At 44.2% G+C, this 17,212-nt stretch overlaps 1 protein-coding gene across 2 annotated transcripts in view; it reads right to left on the minus strand.

The window, feature by feature from the left end:
- Positions 1 to 17,212, minus strand: part of ADAM12 (ADAM metallopeptidase domain 12) — a 181,017-nt gene that overhangs the window by 59,342 nt on the left and 104,463 nt on the right. For both annotated transcript variants that reach the window (XM_038141010.1, XM_038141009.1), the window contains exons 5-8: positions 15,671 to 15,747; positions 4,849 to 5,026; positions 952 to 1,017; positions 68 to 139 (exon numbers count right to left, since the gene is read on the minus strand). In XM_038141010.1, the coding sequence (XP_037996938.1) occupies positions 68 to 139; positions 952 to 1,017; positions 4,849 to 5,026; positions 15,671 to 15,747 (393 nt within the window). The remainder of the gene's footprint in view (positions 1 to 67; positions 140 to 951; positions 1,018 to 4,848; positions 5,027 to 15,670; positions 15,748 to 17,212) is intronic.

Consider the following 17,212-nt stretch of genomic DNA (forward strand, 5'->3'; position numbering starts at 1 on the left):
AGCTCCTGCAGCATCCTTCAGAAAGTGTGGGAAGGGGGGAAAAGGGAAACAATACTCATGTTCTTACCTTATCAACGTAGTTTGCAATTTCTATCAGCCTCTGCTTAATTTTTTCCACATCTTTGCCTTGTCTCTGAAACTTGGAACATAAGGGATCAATGGACCAGCAGCACAAACGTCACAGAGTTTCCCCCCAAGAGCCAGCACATCAGGGATCTTTGGGAATTAGGGTGCAGCCAAAATCCACCAGCAGACTCCTGCTGGATCCACAGTCTGCCCCAAAGGAAACCCAGACCGTGGGACAGGATTTTGGCTCTTGTGAAAAGATTTTAAAGTCTGCAAGTGTTACACAGGGGTCCTTTCAGGACTGATGTTTTGGGAAATAGCTCTTCTCTTAGCAGGACTTGCAAAGAGGTGATTGCAATTCTCTAAGTAGCAGTGTTCAAGGAGACCAAAAAAAAAAAAAAAATTAAAAGGCAGCAAAATAATTCAAGCCAGGATTCATATCTTTGCCATTCAGCTCACTGGATCATTTTTACAGCCAGCGCTGGGTACTTTGAAAATCCCTTTGCAAACCCTCAGGAAGGCAGTCGTGCTCCACGGAATGTGATGGCCAAGCACTGCTCCAGGAGCACTGACAGCCCCACTGAGGGCACTGTGAATGGCAGTGAGGACTTGCTCAAGGAATGAATATTTATTTCCCTCTTCTTCCACACTGACACAGTTATTTCAGAGTCAAACTCCTTCTGAGGTATTGCAAGAAATTTTGCAACTGAGTATCACTGCTGTCCTATCTTAATAATTCCTTCCTTGCTCAGCCCTAATTAGGGAGGATGATTTACCTCAGAAAACATCATATTATTGTCTGAAGCACCTTATTTGCAGCACCATGGTAACTGAACTGAGCTGCCCCTTGCTGCTCACATAACTTTTTATTTTGCAGTTCCTTACCTCGCGATTATCTGCCACAATAACAAGCTCCACGTACTTCGTTGTCTTCAGAGTCTCCCTCTTGTACTGTCAAAAAACCATGAAAGTCTTATTTTGTTTTCAGCCCTGATACAACAAAGTGCTTGCAAGAGGAAACGCACAGAGTCTCAGGTTTCCTACGTTTTACTAAGATTTTACTACACACAGATTTTTAGTGTGTTCCTCCTCCTCATGGAAGTTTTCCTTACAAAACCTCTCAGGGTTTGATCACAGAAAGCAGGAGATTGGTGCAAAGTCTCTCTCAACCTTTCAGCTTTCTGCAGTTGAAACGTTTGAGTTATCTTTCCTCACAGGAGAATATCCCCTCCAGCAGAAAGACCTTTGCTATTTCCAAGGCACTTTTAAAGGAGAGATGAGGTGACTTCTAACAAACATTTCACACAATAGACAAACTGGTTACTAAGAAAAATGAGAGATAAAGGGCTATTGAGTGAAGCAGAGAAGAGGTCAAGCAGTCAACTGATAAATTATGTAGGAAGAAAAACCCAAAAATAATAAAAAAGCAGAACCAACTGTCAGTGTCTGGGGAAGCAAATTAACACTTGAAAAATGGAATGCACACATTTAATTCTGCATCTGCATATTCATATAAAATCCAGGTCTAAAAGAATCATAATGCTTAACTGAAAAAACAAAATCAGTGAAGAAATGATTCTGTAAGAGTACAAAACATGTCACAGGTCCTTTGCTACCCTGAATTTAAGTGACCTATTAGTGCCTGTAAAAGTTCTGTGATTTACAGCAGCAGCATCTAGCCTATCATTCCTTCCTTGTGTCTGGACGAGGACATTTAGGGAAAAGAGGTCTCTGATCTTCCTGCCAGAACTTAGAGGGCTTAAACAGATGTTTGACCTACAACTGACCATGATGTCTTGAGCTGCAGCAAAGCTCTTTAACCTAAAACATGACTAAAGCTTTCCAAGGAAAACTGCTCCAAGGCAAACTGAGAGATCCCCTAAGCACAGCCAGAGCTGGACATCTCCTTCCAGCCAGATTTCACAAAGTTTTCTTCCCTTTATCAAACTGTTCCTCTTCATTATCTGCAGATTAATGATTTTGATGTTTTGCAAGAATTAGAGGAACAGTGAGCGATGCAACCTTCAGTATCTGACTTTCAACCTAATATTTAATAGTGTTGCAAACTCCAATAGCTTGAAAAAAGTTTCATCTGGACCATATTTATGGGTGGAGAGAGGAGTAAAAGCTGCTGTTAATGAACTAAACATCAAGGATGCAAACACTTGACAGGATTACACTTAAGAGGGGCTCTGGCAAATGAGCTGAGGTAGATTCTTTTAAAACCACTGGCACTGGGGTGTGATGCCACTCAGACAGGAATGAGGTGCCACAAAAGGCAAATGGCCATGTGGCTGCTGCTCGTGGTGGAACTGAGCTCTCAGGCACTAAAACTCTCCCATCCTGAAATTTATCATGAGGTCCTAAAGAGATGCATCTCCAAGGGGCCCCTCATCCGAGCGAAGAAGAAAAGATGATACAGGAAAATCAGAGTTGAAAGCAGCAAGGAGAGCTCTGTTACATCAGTCAGTTTAAAACATTTCCCTCTTACCAAGAGTAAAACTGTTTGGACTGGAGTGAGCTGGAGAGAAATTGGCTAGCAGGCATAAAAATCACATAAGCCTCTGGTGACTGACTTGCATAACAAATCTGTTCCTGAGATTTGCCCAAAGGCTATGTGAACTCCTAGGATACAATATTTATTTATGAAATATACCTAATTATGGCTTCTTTCAGCTTGCTCTCTGCAGCCAGCTGCATCAATGCACAGCCCCTTTGCTGAGTTAATCCTTCAGAACTGAAATGAAGAGTCAATGACACAGCCGTGGGAGCTGGGGGACAATGGGCTTTGTTCCACTGACCGTGCTCTCTCCTCTGCTTCTTCCACACCTGATCCTGTCCCAAACCTGCTGTCCCAGCAGCTGTACCCCTTCCTCAGCCTTCCCTGCCTGGGAATTGGCATGGCTTGGATGGACACTGCAGTGGTGCAGCCTCTCTCTCCTCATGCTCTAAAAAATCCCCTGCCTGCTCGTGGTCACCAGCACCACCAAAATGGCTTTTTTTCCTTGTGGCTACAGAGAAAATTCCCTACTGCAGGGAGTGTCCAACACCCCAGACATTCTGCAGGGTCCTGTCTCAATGGAGCTCAGCTGGAAAATGCTCCTTGGTGCGATTTGAGGGTCCAGTGAGTCAGGAAATGACCCAGCACTCACAGAGACCCCACTCCAGCAGGGCACAGCCTGTCTGGGACACCCTCTGCATCTCCTGCCCTGCTCCACTGGAGCTCCTGTTTGGAGCTGGGAAGCTGAATCTGCTGCTTGTGCCATCCTTCACCTGTACTTGCACCTAACCAAAGCCCTGGGTGATATACTGATCTCACATTTCAGCTCTGCTCAATAAGAATTTCATGTAGGTGGTTCAGTGGAGAGTCAGCAAATAAAACCAAACAAAAATCTTCCCCCAGACCTGTCAAGAAGCCAAATATTTTAATCATGCCCCTGAACCTTAGACCAGATTTCTGCTTAATTCTGTCACCCAGCGTGATTTGGAGCAGCTTTATGTCTCCCCACTTTGCAGGTCATCTTTATTTGACACGGCCACTGACAGACTGCTTAGTGACAACACTGAAATATGAAAACTCACTGCACACATGACACTTGACAGCTTTCAAAATTCCTACATTAGAAGCTTAACCAACTTACTCATTAAATATATTGTACCTATCCATATGATGTGACTGCTGACAGGTTTTATAATTATGTCCACTGAACCACAGCAAAAATATTTTTCAGATATTTAAAGTGAAATTTGAGATGTAGTTGAAGCCAGCAGCAAAATGGAAGAACCATAAGGGTAATAATAAAATGGCTTTGGTTGTGTCATGCACACATTTTATTCCTGCATTGCACTGACTACTTCCGAGGAATTCAAAGTCACAAATAATTTGGGGAAAACTTAATAAAGTTGCATTTCCAATGTGTTCCACCCACACATGCTTTTAGAAATACACTTAATTCTTAAAATGTTACATGTAAAGGCTAATGCTCTGGATGTAATATTCCTAAAAATGTGAAATAAATTAATTCCATTGCATAATTGTATCTAGACATGTCACTTAGGTTGCCTTCCTTAACAATGGACCTGGGGCAAAGCCTGAGTCATACATGCAAGTACAAATCCCCATATGTGACATTCAATAAATGCTGATGGCAGATTTGTATCAATATATAATTCCTGAACACCTAACCCAGCCTTTTCTTCATCCAATATGCAGATGAATTTGTTACAGCATTTCCTCTTCCCGGTTTTTGGCTCATTTAATGTTCTAATTTCCATTAGGTAAATGCATCTCACATGAAGTACATTTCTGCCAACATCACAGCAACTCCAATAATACATCTGTAAAATAATATGCTGAGAATTTGTTTTGTGTGCATAAGAGACTTTGCTACTAAAATATAGAGGTTCCAAAGCTGGTATTAGCAAAGTATCCCAGCTGTCATGTTCTCTTTCATCTTGGGAGGGCAAGAACTTTTCCAGACATGGCTCAGTATTCTCAGGGAGCCTCAAATTCTGGTTCTAACCATACAAGAACCAGAATATATGACCATATTACGAACCATAAACTTTTCTGTGTTGAAAAGGAAGTGAAAAGTAAGTCATGCATGGAGAGTCCAGGAAAAGTAATAAAGCCTTAACAAATAATTTCATCTGCGCTTCAGCAGACGGCACCGAGGGAAGTCGATGGTGTGGGTTAAGGTTTTGCTCAGTAGAGACTCTTGTGGTGGGCAGCAATATGGAAATGCTGCCAAGCAGACACAGAAAAGCACGTCAGCCACCTACCCTGCCAGCTGGAGGACGCTGTGACGTGGCAGTGGCCCCCGTGGCAGGGATGTCCAGCTGGTGGCCACAAGACCCCGGGGCTGCTCTCAGATTCTCCGCTCGGTAGATCTTGTGTTCGCTTGTAGCACCTTCCAATGGCTCCAGAACGTAGCTGTTGTTCCCAAACACAATAATTCCCCTGGGACACAGGAGAGCAGAGTGAGACACGTGGTTTTCAGGAGCTTGTCTACACCAGAGTTACACCAAGTTTAATAATGATGGAGTATGAGAAAGCAAAACACTGATTTACAATGTCACGGGCGAGCGGAGCAGGAAACATCAAAGCTGTACATTTGTCATTGCAGCACACACTATGCTTTAAAAGAACCATTGGCTCTCAGAAATCTGTCTCCTCTGAAGTGCTGCACTGCAGAGCAAAATGATATTTGTGCTTTATTTGTTTTCCATTCCCCCGGTGATGCATTGCCGACGCCGCCGGAGCCGCGGCAAACGGGAGCGAAGCAAAGCCTGGAGAAAGGTTTGGGAAGGAAGGTACAGTGGGAAAACACTCATTGCAGTCTGCAGCTCCATTCCAGCTGCTAAAGCAAACCCTGACAGATCAAAGAGGCCTCGTGGTGTCAGGATGGATTATTAAATGCTGCAGAGCGGGGCAGCAGAGGGAAGCTCAGACACAGGAAGAGTTGGTTCCTGTTTCGCTCATTTTACTGCCCAAAAGAATAATTCTGACAGCAATACCACCTGCTCCCTGAGGAACTCACAGACTTGGCAGTGAAAGCTCTCCTGCTGAACTCTTTAAGCTACAACCCGCAAGAGGAAAGAAAGAGGGTCCTTGTGCTGGGTCCTGCTCAGATGCCACAGCAAAACAAGAGTGACAAAAGGCTGAAGATGTGACAGGCTGGGAGAGCTGGGGGTGCTCACCTGGAGAGGAGAAGGCTCCAGGGGGACCTCAGAGCCCCTTACAGTGCCTAAAGGGGCTCCAGGAGAGCTGGAGAGGGACTTGGGACAAGGAATGAAGTGACTTTATTATCTTAGTGTGTCTTTTTAGAGTTTTAGAAGTGTCTGCCCTTTTTATTTCTGTCTGTGCTGTGACAGATATAAAAGGTAAAATACAACAACCACTGTGAGACCAGTGTCACAGTACAATTTTCCAGAAAGTTACAAAAAAGAATGATAAAATAGGAGCAAAAGGACCCAAAAGCAGGTTAATGATGCTACGAAGGTTGATTTAAAAGTAAAATTATAATTATTAGGAAAAAGCTACCTTAGTTATCCTATTATCAGGAAGATATGATGAAGAAACTCAAAGTCTTTGGTCTGCTAACAAGTTAACTATTAATTAACTATTAATTCCAAGCTGGCTGCACAATTTTGCTTCAGAGCACCATTAACACCAGTTCAGCCAAGCCAAAAAACATTTTGCTGGTGACTGGAACAGCTGAAAGTCCAAGAGAAAAAAGCAGCCTGGAAAGGCATGCTATCAAAATCTGTCCAACAGCAATGCCAGGAGCCTGTTTCACTGCCCTGAACCAAGGCTCAGGGTCTGATAATTCACCTGCAGCTTCCTCAGTCCCCTTGGCAGAGCAGGTGAGCCACGTTCACCCATCACCCAGCAGCTGGGAGTGATGGGTCAGGGCTGGGAAAGCTGGGCTGGTTTGTCCCAGCAGCTCCAGCCAGGATCCCAACAACCTCCTGACATACGAGACACCTCAGGCAGGTCACCCCGTGATTTGAGTAACCTCACAGCTCACGGCTCTGAATTACTGTCAGAGCTGCCTCACTCCTTGGAGGATTTAGGAAATTAGAACAAGATATTCACTTTACTCCAAAAACCAGCAGCCCTGCAATCAGCACAATCAAATAAGGATTGTTGTCCTGGCCTTGTGCAATTAATCATTCCATTTTGGAGGCAGGAGTCCATTAGTCACTGTTTGAAATGGGCCAGCCTGACCAGCTCCCTGTGTTGACAACTCAGAAACAACAGAAAAGCATGCAGGGGTTTATTTTTAATGCTAGATTTGCCCTTCTTAGAACGTTCACTTTCAAAATTAGAAGCTTGAACAATTTTCTTTAATTACTTACACTAGAAAGGGAGAGACTTAGTTGTATCCTGAGTAGAGTTCTCTCAATTTTTTAAAAAAAATATTTTAAAGTGAGCATCTTGTTTTCAGGAGTTCATATCCAAAATGTGCCACATCAATGCCACATTTCCAATGTATCCCTCGTGTACCCAACCTCTGTCTAGAAGAACCAAATAACCATTTCTTTAAAAAGAACTAAATAACTATTTCTTTAAAAATAACTAAATAACCATTTCTTTAAAAATAACTAAATAACTATTTATTTAAAAAATAACTAAATAACCATTTCTTTAAAAAGAACTAAATAACCATCTCTTTACCCTTCCTTTCCTTTAGCTGCTGAGGGTATGGACAAATGATCAGATCCCAGAATGATTAATTTGGGTTTTTCCTGAGCGTACCAGTCTGATTCCCATCCCAAGGGACAGCGTGGGCCTTTAAGGAAAGTTTCCCTTTGCCTATGGAGCAATCCCAGGAGAAGGAAAATCTGCAGTTTTGGCAGAAAGAAACCCAGACTTTTCATTTAAAGCACACTTATCCCTTGAGTGCTGCCTACGGGATATCAGCACTTGGCTTGTGACCATCTGTAATAAGATAATGAATATCAAATATGAATTTTCTTGGACAGCTCTCTGGTTTTGACTAATTTTCCTTTCCTACAATTGCATTTTTTTCCCCCATCGTGCAGTGCCAAGCACAGCACCTTAAAAATGTAACGAGTCAAGAGTTATGGTTCCTTTCTTTTTTATTTTGTGTGTGAGCGAACAATACCCACCAGTCATTCAGGACTGAGAATCTGAGGCAAATAAAATAAATCTACAGCTACTGGTTCCCTCCACTCTCCTCAGGAGTTTCCAAGAAGCTTCTGTTACTCCTCCAGCATTTCTGTGTCTCCCTCTTCAGCAGGGTTCTCCCACACTCCTGAGTCAGCCCATGTTCCCAGAAACTTTTCTATTTTTCAGGAGCCATTAATGCTAAACAATGTTGTGTTTTCCAGCGTGGCAAATCAAATATTAATGTGGCAAATGGCATATTAAACTACAGATCCCCAATCAAAAAATCACACAAAGAGCCCTAAAGAGATTTCAGCAAGTCCTTAAGACCAGTCTGTGGGATTTCTATCAGACAAAGGACTACCAGAATTCCCAGGATTATAAATGTTTGAGGGGGAAAAAAGCAATATGAAGCATTCAAATTTTAGTGTCAGGTGTTTAATTCTGTGTTTTCCTCTGTCCCAGTCCTACAGATGCTGGGAAGTCAGAAAGATTTACAAAAGAGGCAGGCAGGAAAGCCAAGAGACAACCCCAGCTCTACCTGAAATTCTCCCTCTGTCTCCTCCATCACTGGTAGCAGAGAGGGAGGGAAAATATCCATCCCAGGAGCACGTCCAGACATCCACTCCCAGGCTCCAGGCCAACTGGAAGCAGCTCCAGTGTGGTCCTGAGCCTGGGTTAAATTTGACTCCAGCTCTGCAAAGGGTTTGGTCCCTGCTCGTGTCTGGGGTCAGCACCAGACCAGGCACCTCCACATCCCTGCTGACCCACCCTGGAGATGGGAAACCCACGGCTTCTGCCTCCTGTCCTCCCTTCTGAGCCATGTGGACACCTGGGAATGTCTGTATGACATGGCAGAGCTCTCCCCATCTTAAACAGAAATTAAAACTCACATAATTCCACATTGCCAGGAATCTCTCAATCAGGGAAAGGCAATTTAATGGAATAATTCCACTTTTTAAACTGTCGATAAAATCAAATATAATTTTTTTTTCCCCTCTTAAAAAGGAAAACCAAAACAAAACCTAAAGCGAGGCCAGTCGTATTTCATAAATCAACAGGCTTTAGGAAATCTCAAAATATAAATGGGATTTTTCTTTTCCAACTTGTCAGCAGAAGCAAAGGTCCTGCCAACATAAACCATCAACACATACTTGCCTGAGAAATTGTGATGCTGAAGCAAAACTTGGCTGGGACAGCACTATATGAAACTATTATATATTATTCTGCTGCACTGTACACGGGAAATTAAGTAAATTGATAAACCTGAGATCTGTGAGTGCAATTAAACATTTGGTTTTAATGAAGCTCAAAGTTATACTCATTTCTAAACAATAGTAATAAAAAGCTCTATTACCACTGGCAGAGGAATGTAGATGTCCTGAGCTGGTGAGAAATTAATTAGAGAGCAGTCCTGCTCACACACTGAATATTCACTTAAAGCCCACAGACACTGCAGTGCCCCTGTGCCACCTGAAAACCTCCAGGTCACTCATTCCACAATCAATTTTACAGCTTCACAAGGACAGGGGCTGATCCCACAGCTCTTCCAAAGGAGTTTTGGGTGAAAAGCTTCCAGAATTGGAGCCCTGTGACCCTGGAGTGCAGGGCTGCTCAACAGGCACCGTCTCAGGGGTGATCTGGGCACTCAGAGGGCATTTTTATTTATTTTTATTGTACATTCTACATTCCCAGGGCTCTGTATAACAAATTCCCAGGCAAGTAAGCAGGCAAACAAACAAAAGGGGAAGAAAAATGAAGTGGTGAATGAGGGCTTCACTTTTAGGCTGTTTTAATAAGTTGCAGATGGATACTACAGGGATAAATGAGCAGGATGATCTATTGGCTGTTTTTCTAATAGAGCTGATATTTAGATATTTTTCAAATGGTTTGGTCATTCTTTTAGGGACTGGGAAATGGAGAACAGGAGTCTGGAGGCAGATGTGCTCCTGTCTCTGCCTCTGCCCCTGGTCGCCTCTTTTTGCAACAACTCCTCACCTCTAAAATAGAGGAAATTTTAGTATCCATGGGAAAAAAATAAAAATCTATTGATGAAGAGCACAATAGGAAAGACAACAACCCCATTATCCCACTACACTGCACAGCAGGATTCCATTAAAATAACAAATCTGACCCAAATCAGCCAAGGGCAGCCTCTCCAAGGGGGTGGAAGCAGTAGCACCACAGGTTTTACATCTCACAGGAGTGGTGGAGGTGCTCTCACACAGACATATCATCGCTCACAGAGCTTCTACTCCAGCCAGTGCCTTTCATGGACCTGAAAATCTATTCTCTAAAATGGAATTATGGCCAGAGCCTCCTGCAGCATACACTTCATCCTTTCTCAGTGCAGGACAGATCTGTCCAGAGTGGACGCAGATCGAGCTGCAACTCTGATTCCTGGAATTCCAGCAAGGAGTTACTTGGATGGGAGGAGAAAATGTGATTTAATGTCCAGCATTTGGGCTGCAAGGAACAGTCCTTGTGTTGTCAGAGGAAGTGTCACATGCGGGTGTGGGGAAGGGGAGGAAGGAAAGGAAAGGAAAGGAAAGGAAAGGAAAGGAAAGGAAAGGAAAGGAAAGGAAAGGAAAGGAAAGGAAAGAGGAAAGGAAAGGAAAGGAAAGGAAAGGAAAGGAAAGGAAAGGAAAGGAAAGGAAAGGAAAGGAAAGGAAAGGAAAGGAAAGGAAAGGAAAGGAAAGGAAAGGAAAGGAAAGGAAAGGAAAGGAAAGGAAAGGAAAGGAAAGGAGCGTTAGCATGGGTACCAATTTAGTGAGCATGTTTTATCACACCCTGCAGCAAGCAGACAGACAGGACAAGAACAGTCCAACTTGCACATCCCACTAAATGCCAGCAGCAGAGTGGATGGAGAAGGAGCAGGCTCAAACACCTGGGTAGGGATCATCCCTCATCCTTGTCCTGGCAGTGATCCCTGTGCACACCGTGGTCAAAGGCTGGACATGATGCTCATCTCAGAGCACAGAGGTGACCCTGAGCCAGGAGCTGCTCCCCTGGAACAGGCAGCCTATGGAAGCCATGAAACCCCAGAAAGAGAATGATTTTTAATGCTGAGCTCAAAATCCTCCAGGAGTTTCCCAGTCAGATAAATTACAAACTATGCAGGATGTTTATATGAACTAAAAGCTCTGCAGAAAGTATGGAGGGAAAGCTCACATCCAAACCAGTGCTTTTCTCAACAGGGATTTTCTCCTAACTTAACTTTTGGATGAAGTCTCTTCTTCTGTGAGGAAATGCTGCTTGATGAGTCATGAGGAATCTGCATTTCTTTTTCTCACTGGTTTCCTACTCCCATTCCTTTTTTCAATAGTTGATGTCTGGAGTGTCACATTTAAATCCCCTCTTCAGCTGACTGTGTCTGGGCTGCAGTGAGTTCAGCCAGGCCATTTGAAAAATGGTATTGGCAGCCTCGGGTACCATAATTCTGTGATCCCAGTAAAAACGAGCATCAGTTCCATTCTGGGGCCTTCTCCCCATCCCTGTCACTGTGGACACTGCATCTGTCAGCTGCTGATGAGGCTGGACAAAGACTGAACACTTTCTCTATGTGTGACTGTGTTAATCACCTAACAATTGGCTAAAATATCTGAGGATATTCAAGTGCATTTTGGGGTTTTAGAAGAAAAAGGTTTCCTGGGAGATTTCTATCCTTTGGCCCCCGAGGAGTTTTTGGGAGCACCTCTCAAGCTCCCCCATATAAGAAGTCACCGCAGATGTTTCTGTAGCTGCACATTTCCATGCCAGAGTCCTCTGCCAGCCCCTGGCCCAGGGAGGTTTGTGCCCTTCTCCAGGCTGCAGGTCTGGGTGGATTCAGCACTCACAGGGAAAGTAATCAGGGAAAAATCATTGAACTCTAAACAAATTTATCACAGAAGATGTGAACGGTGGCCACAGGCCAAAATTATTTGTTAAAAACTTGAAGAACCTCCAAGCTGGATAAACAGAAGGGTATTTCCTGAGGACAGGAAGGAAATGGCTCAGCTCTGTCGTACCTTCACCTTCCCACAAGCTCTGACAGTCTAATTGGCTTTCTGATCCAGATGGACACCCAGAAATCCTGATTAGCCATTGTTCCCTTTCCGTGCACTCAGCATTTCCTGAGCCCTCTCTGCCATTCAGCTCCTCTTCTCAGAGGAGCCAGCAGGATACAGATTAAGGCATGATTATATTCTCCTCTAACCTGCATTAAGCCAGCTCTCAGTGCCAATCTCATTGTGCTCCTACGTGAGGTGAGGAGCTCGAATGTTATGTGAGTGAGGATGGAACAGAGCTGAAAAATGTGTGCTTGAGAGAGCTGAGCCTCCTCCTCTCTCCTCTTCATCTCACCCCTCTGCCTGCCTGAGAAACTTAAACCAGACTAACCTTAGTATTCAGATTTCACACAATTCTTCTTCATCACAGAGTGATCACGAAATGTTCAGGAGCTAAAACCACATCTCAACTGCTCAGCCAGGTGGAGGGAAGACCTTGATGGCTAAGGGAGGTCAGAGCAAGGTTCCTCCAGCTCAGCACCTCCTCTCTGGCCTTGGCCAACAGCAGGAGCTCAGGGGTGAGAGACAAGAACAGAATAAGCAGCCCCAGCTCTGAGAGCAGCAGTGTCAGGGACATCTCAGGGTTTGACAGCCCTGCAGAGGCTCCCTGAGCTCCCCTCCCCAAATTGTCACATCCTGTTGGAATCCATTGATCCTGTCAGTGATCCACTGACACCCACCTGTGACAGCTCCAGCCTCGTTATGTGAACAAGAAGTACCTTCCTTTGCTCTCAAGTTTCAGCTGATGTCTCCTAATTTTGAGGTTATGAAGAATATTCAGTGATTGTCCCCTCTCCAGTGTGACATTCAACCTTGTTTCATCATGCTCCTTTTCTCCGTCATCGCCTTTCAAAAGTGACAAATCCTAGTCTATTTTCTCTCCTTGGATAAAAGCTGCTCCACACCTTTGATCACAATTTTTGCCCTTCTCTGTACCTTCTCTGGATATATTGCTTCTTCCTCTTCTGAGATGGAGCAGGGGAGGGGGAAACAAGAACTGCATGCAGAACTCAAGATGTGAGCGCTCTGTGGGTTTATAAAGTGGTAATGAGGGTTCTTGTTTTATCCTCTATTTCTGTCTCAGTAATTCCTATGATCCCTTTTGCTTCTTTGACTGCTGCTGAGCACTCAGGCTTCAGAGTGAAATGTGGGACCTGTTCTTTATGAGTAGTTTCATGTCTTTTAATGAACTCTGCTGGTCTGGGGGAAAATGCACAGCCCCGACCTATCCCCACCTGGAACAATGCCCAGGGTGTCTGTCTGGTAGGAGGGGGAAGATACTGGTTCTCCAGGATTTCAGAGGGCTGACAGCATGCACTTCCTCTCATTAGATGTTTTTCAGGCACTTGAACCCCAGCTTTATGCAGCAGCTGTGTGAGGTAGGTAAGAATCATTAAATGGATTTCACAGATGGAGAAACTGAGACACAGAGATTTGTCTGATTCACTTAGAAACTGTCACCAAGCCAGGAACAGACCCTGAAAATGAGACCTGGCCTCCCTTCCAACAGCTGCTGCAAGTGAAAGGGCTGCTCCAGGGACTGTCCCCACCCATGGCCACACAGAGCCTTATGTCTCTGCTCCTGCAGCTTGGAGTCTTTATCATGCTGTGGAAAAACAAGAGTTCCAGCTCCAGCAAGCTGGTGGCAAGTACATTGGCCTGTCCTGTCCTGTCCTGTCCTATCCCATCCCATCTCATCCCATCCCATCCTAGCCAGATCTATTCTTTCAATCTAGCAAAGCTGCCAGCAAACTAAGCCAAGAAGTTCTTCTGGACTGTGCTTTTTTTGCAGCAGCCTGGGACAGTGGAAGGTGTCCCTGCCCATGGCAGAGGTGGAACTGGATGAGCTTTCAGGTCCCTTCAACCCAAACCATTCTTTCTTTTTGTGATCAAGCACAGGCAATATCTGGGAGTTATTCTGTCTGGCAGTTGTTGCTGTTGGTTGTTGGGCTGTGAAACAGGTTTGGATCAACAGGCACAGAACTCTTATCACAAACTGTTCTCACCCATGGACACTATTTACCAATCTCAGCACTGAAACGGGCACAGAAACTGAGATTTCTCCTCATCTCATCTCCTACTAGAACAACACATGCACTACGAAGGAAATTCTGCAGTTTTGTACTGGAAAAGGTGCTGCAGAGAGGGACCCTAATCCTGTCAGCTTGCACTTTGGGGACTTGTCTGCAACAGTGCCAGGAAAATGTCCCTGCCAGCATCTGCTGTCTTGACATGTCTGAACCACCTAAAGCTGGGAAACAACTCTGGGAGCTCCACAATTGCTAAGAGAGCACTTTGGAGAAGAAAGAAAAGACTTCTAATGTGCAGAAGGGCATTTTCTCTTGAGAGTGATTAATTTCCAGGTCGCTCTGGAACAAGGACATCAATGCAGACCCTGTCCCACGAGGTACAAATTCTCCCTGGGGAGTTTGAAGCATTGTAATCCTTTAACTAAAATACTGAGAGCTCTGCACTGGATTTTTACAAGCAGTTTTAAATTCTGGATGTGTTTTACAGTGAGAATGACAGATAAATGCTGACTGTTCATGAGAGGGGGTTTATTGAACTTTTGGAAGATGCTGGATCCATAGTAAAGAACCCATAAAGCCCCTCTCTGTGTGGGAATGAGCCAAAGGAATCCCATCCACTACAGCAAATGGGTCATTCCCTGTGGGAGAGGGGTGCTGGGATCAAACTCTGCTCTCTCTGCTGCTGTCTGTCCCAGAGCTCCCTTACAAAAGCCTTGACAATGCCACTATAGCACAAAATGCAAAATCAAGGGGAAAAGATTCCAACTACTCCTGCTGTTTGTAGATAAATCAAACCCAGAAAAGGCTGAGACAGCTGGAAATCTGACAGGAAAACTGGGTTTTCCAGGGAGAACCTAGAGCCAATTTACAGTTAATTACTGTGATTTGGAACAGCTCTGTGAGTAAATACCAGTCTCGGATTGTCCAAGTAAGAAAGATAATTGTTTCCTGAACTGTGTCTGTTGTGAACGTGAAATTTTGTCAGCCCATTCCTTTGTCCAACTGGAAGAGGTTTGATTTTCAGCGATGGAAATCTGCTACTCTGCTGTTAACAAGCAGCTAAAATCCAATAGCTGGGCGTCTTACCTGCCATAAACACAATTCTTGAGCTCCACAACCATGCGTGTTCTCTGCATCACAGAATCTTTGAGTCCCTGCTTTCCAAAGCCACCTCTCCTAATGATGAGGCTGCTGGACAATGAGTGATTCCACAGCTGGCAAAGCAGTGCTGAAACACTGCTGAAACACTTTTGAGGACAAAGAGGCCTGGAAAGCCACTGGGCACTGCCAGTATGAAAATGTGCCACGGAATGGGCACACAGAGGGATGGGCAGCAGGAGAGAAGGGATGGCTCTTGGAAAACCCCCCAAAATTGTGTTATTTATTCTTTGGTTTTTTTTCTCTTCAGAGCAACTAGAGGGAAAATGATTTGCAGGGATTCATCCAACATTTGAAAAAGAGATGGAATCATGGAATTATTTCTGTTGGAGAAGCCCTCTAAAGATGACTGAGTCCAACCATTCCCAGCACTGCCAAGGCCACCTCTGCCCCATGTCCCCAGGTGCCACCTCCACATGGATTTTAAATCCCTCCAAGGATGGGGACTCCAAAATTCCCTGGGCAGCTGTGCCAGGCCTGGACAAATCTTTCCATGAGGAATTGTTCCCAGTATCCACCCTGAGCCTGCCCTGAGGCTGTTCCCTCTTCTCCTGTCCCTGTTCCCTGCGAGCAGAGCCTGAGGGTCCAGAGCAGAGCCACAAGGTCCCCCCTGAGCCTCCTCTTCTCCAGGCTGAGCCCCTTCCCAGTGCCCCCAGCCCCTTCCCCAATACTGATTCATGCATCAAAAGCCAAACCAAGCACCCAGGAGCTCAAACCCTGCTGGAATCTGGGCTCACCTGAGTCCTGAGCAGGTGCTGAGGCTGACGGAGGAGCCGGGGAAGCCCTGGACCTGGCCATGGTAAAAGCAGTGACCCTGTGCAGGAGGAGAAAACATTTCACTGGTCACACATGCTCTTTGCTCCTGGGTTTCCAGCCCTTTTATTTCAAGGTGATTATCAGTTTCAGGCCACAGCATTCAGGATCTCACTGACAGCACCTCTTTTGTCCCACCAAATATTCTCTGTGCTTAACAGCCAAAGAGTCCTAAAAGGTGCTCCAAAACCCCAAAAAGTTATAGGAGGTTTTCTGTTTGGTTTTGTGCTCTTATTTTGTGAAGGATCAATAATGTTAGATTTGTATGACTGACCCCTTTTTTTTCTGTGTTATGTATTTAAAGCTACAATATTGAATATTTGATAATATTTTCTATTAATATCTTTATATTGTTCATATTTTTATAATATTTTATAATATTTTATAAAATAATCAGATTAACAAATCAGCTCCTACACTTTACTGCTTTCTATATAGACCCCTATTTTTACTGAAGGGCATTTAAATCTGTGTATCCCTATAGGAGGGAGGTATGTGAAAAAAGAAATATAACAAAGCCAATCCCAACCCTAGAACTTGAAAAAAAAAATCACAAAGCAAATGAGAAGGAAGGGAAACAGGTTGGAAAGGAAATTTTTTATTGAAATACCCAACCAAGTAGCTGCATGTTATTAAAAACAACCAAGAATAAAGGGGGGCTTCTATTTTGAGAGACAACAGTCCAATTTCATTTTGTGCCTAGGATATTACGTTTCTTTAATAATCCACTGCTTGCAAAAGGCACCCACAACAGAGGGTTTCTAAGCTCATCCACATATCTGTCTGGAATCAAGGCTAATTTCATTGTTGACTAAAGGTTATATTGCATTCCCAACACCACCTGGAAACTGAAAACTCTGCAGCACAAGGCTCCCATCTGATTAGTGCAGAGGGAAGTTATCAGTGCTGCAGCCTAACAGCCATCTCCCTGTGCCTCTCATGGCTTGCTTCATTATTGCATTAATTAACCTTTCCAGGCTGGGGCATGGCTTTCACTCACAGCAGATTTCTAAAAAGCACCTTGATTTTGGTGAAGAAAGCCACAGTCTGGGCAAGATGCAATGATTCAGACAGGAATTTTCTGCTAATAAGTTTATTCCAGGAAAAATGTTTGTTTGATTTCCAGCAGAGCAAGTGTACACAGAGCAGCCAGCTCTGACTTTCTAAATACAAACCTCAGTGGCTTTTGTCAGTGGAAGAAATGACAGAAACAGGGTGAGAGAGTTTTACTCGTGGGTATTTTTATCATCAATCCTCATGAAGAGTCAGCAACACATTAGCAAAGATAAAACAATAGAAGGGAGTCACAGATTGAATTTTTTGGGGTGATCACTTCAGTCACAATTGCTATGGATGTCAAACTTTCCATGTGGATGCACGACTTCACTTTATTTCAGTGTTATCAGTTCCATGCATCCAGCTGATAGAAGAAAAATCAATGCCCCTCCCACTCAAGCACTGAATCT

The sequence above is a fragment of the Motacilla alba genome, chromosome 6 (genome assembly GCF_015832195.1).
Source record: "Motacilla alba alba isolate MOTALB_02 chromosome 6, Motacilla_alba_V1.0_pri, whole genome shotgun sequence".
In the NCBI taxonomy this organism is placed as follows: Eukaryota; Metazoa; Chordata; class Aves; order Passeriformes; family Motacillidae; genus Motacilla; species Motacilla alba.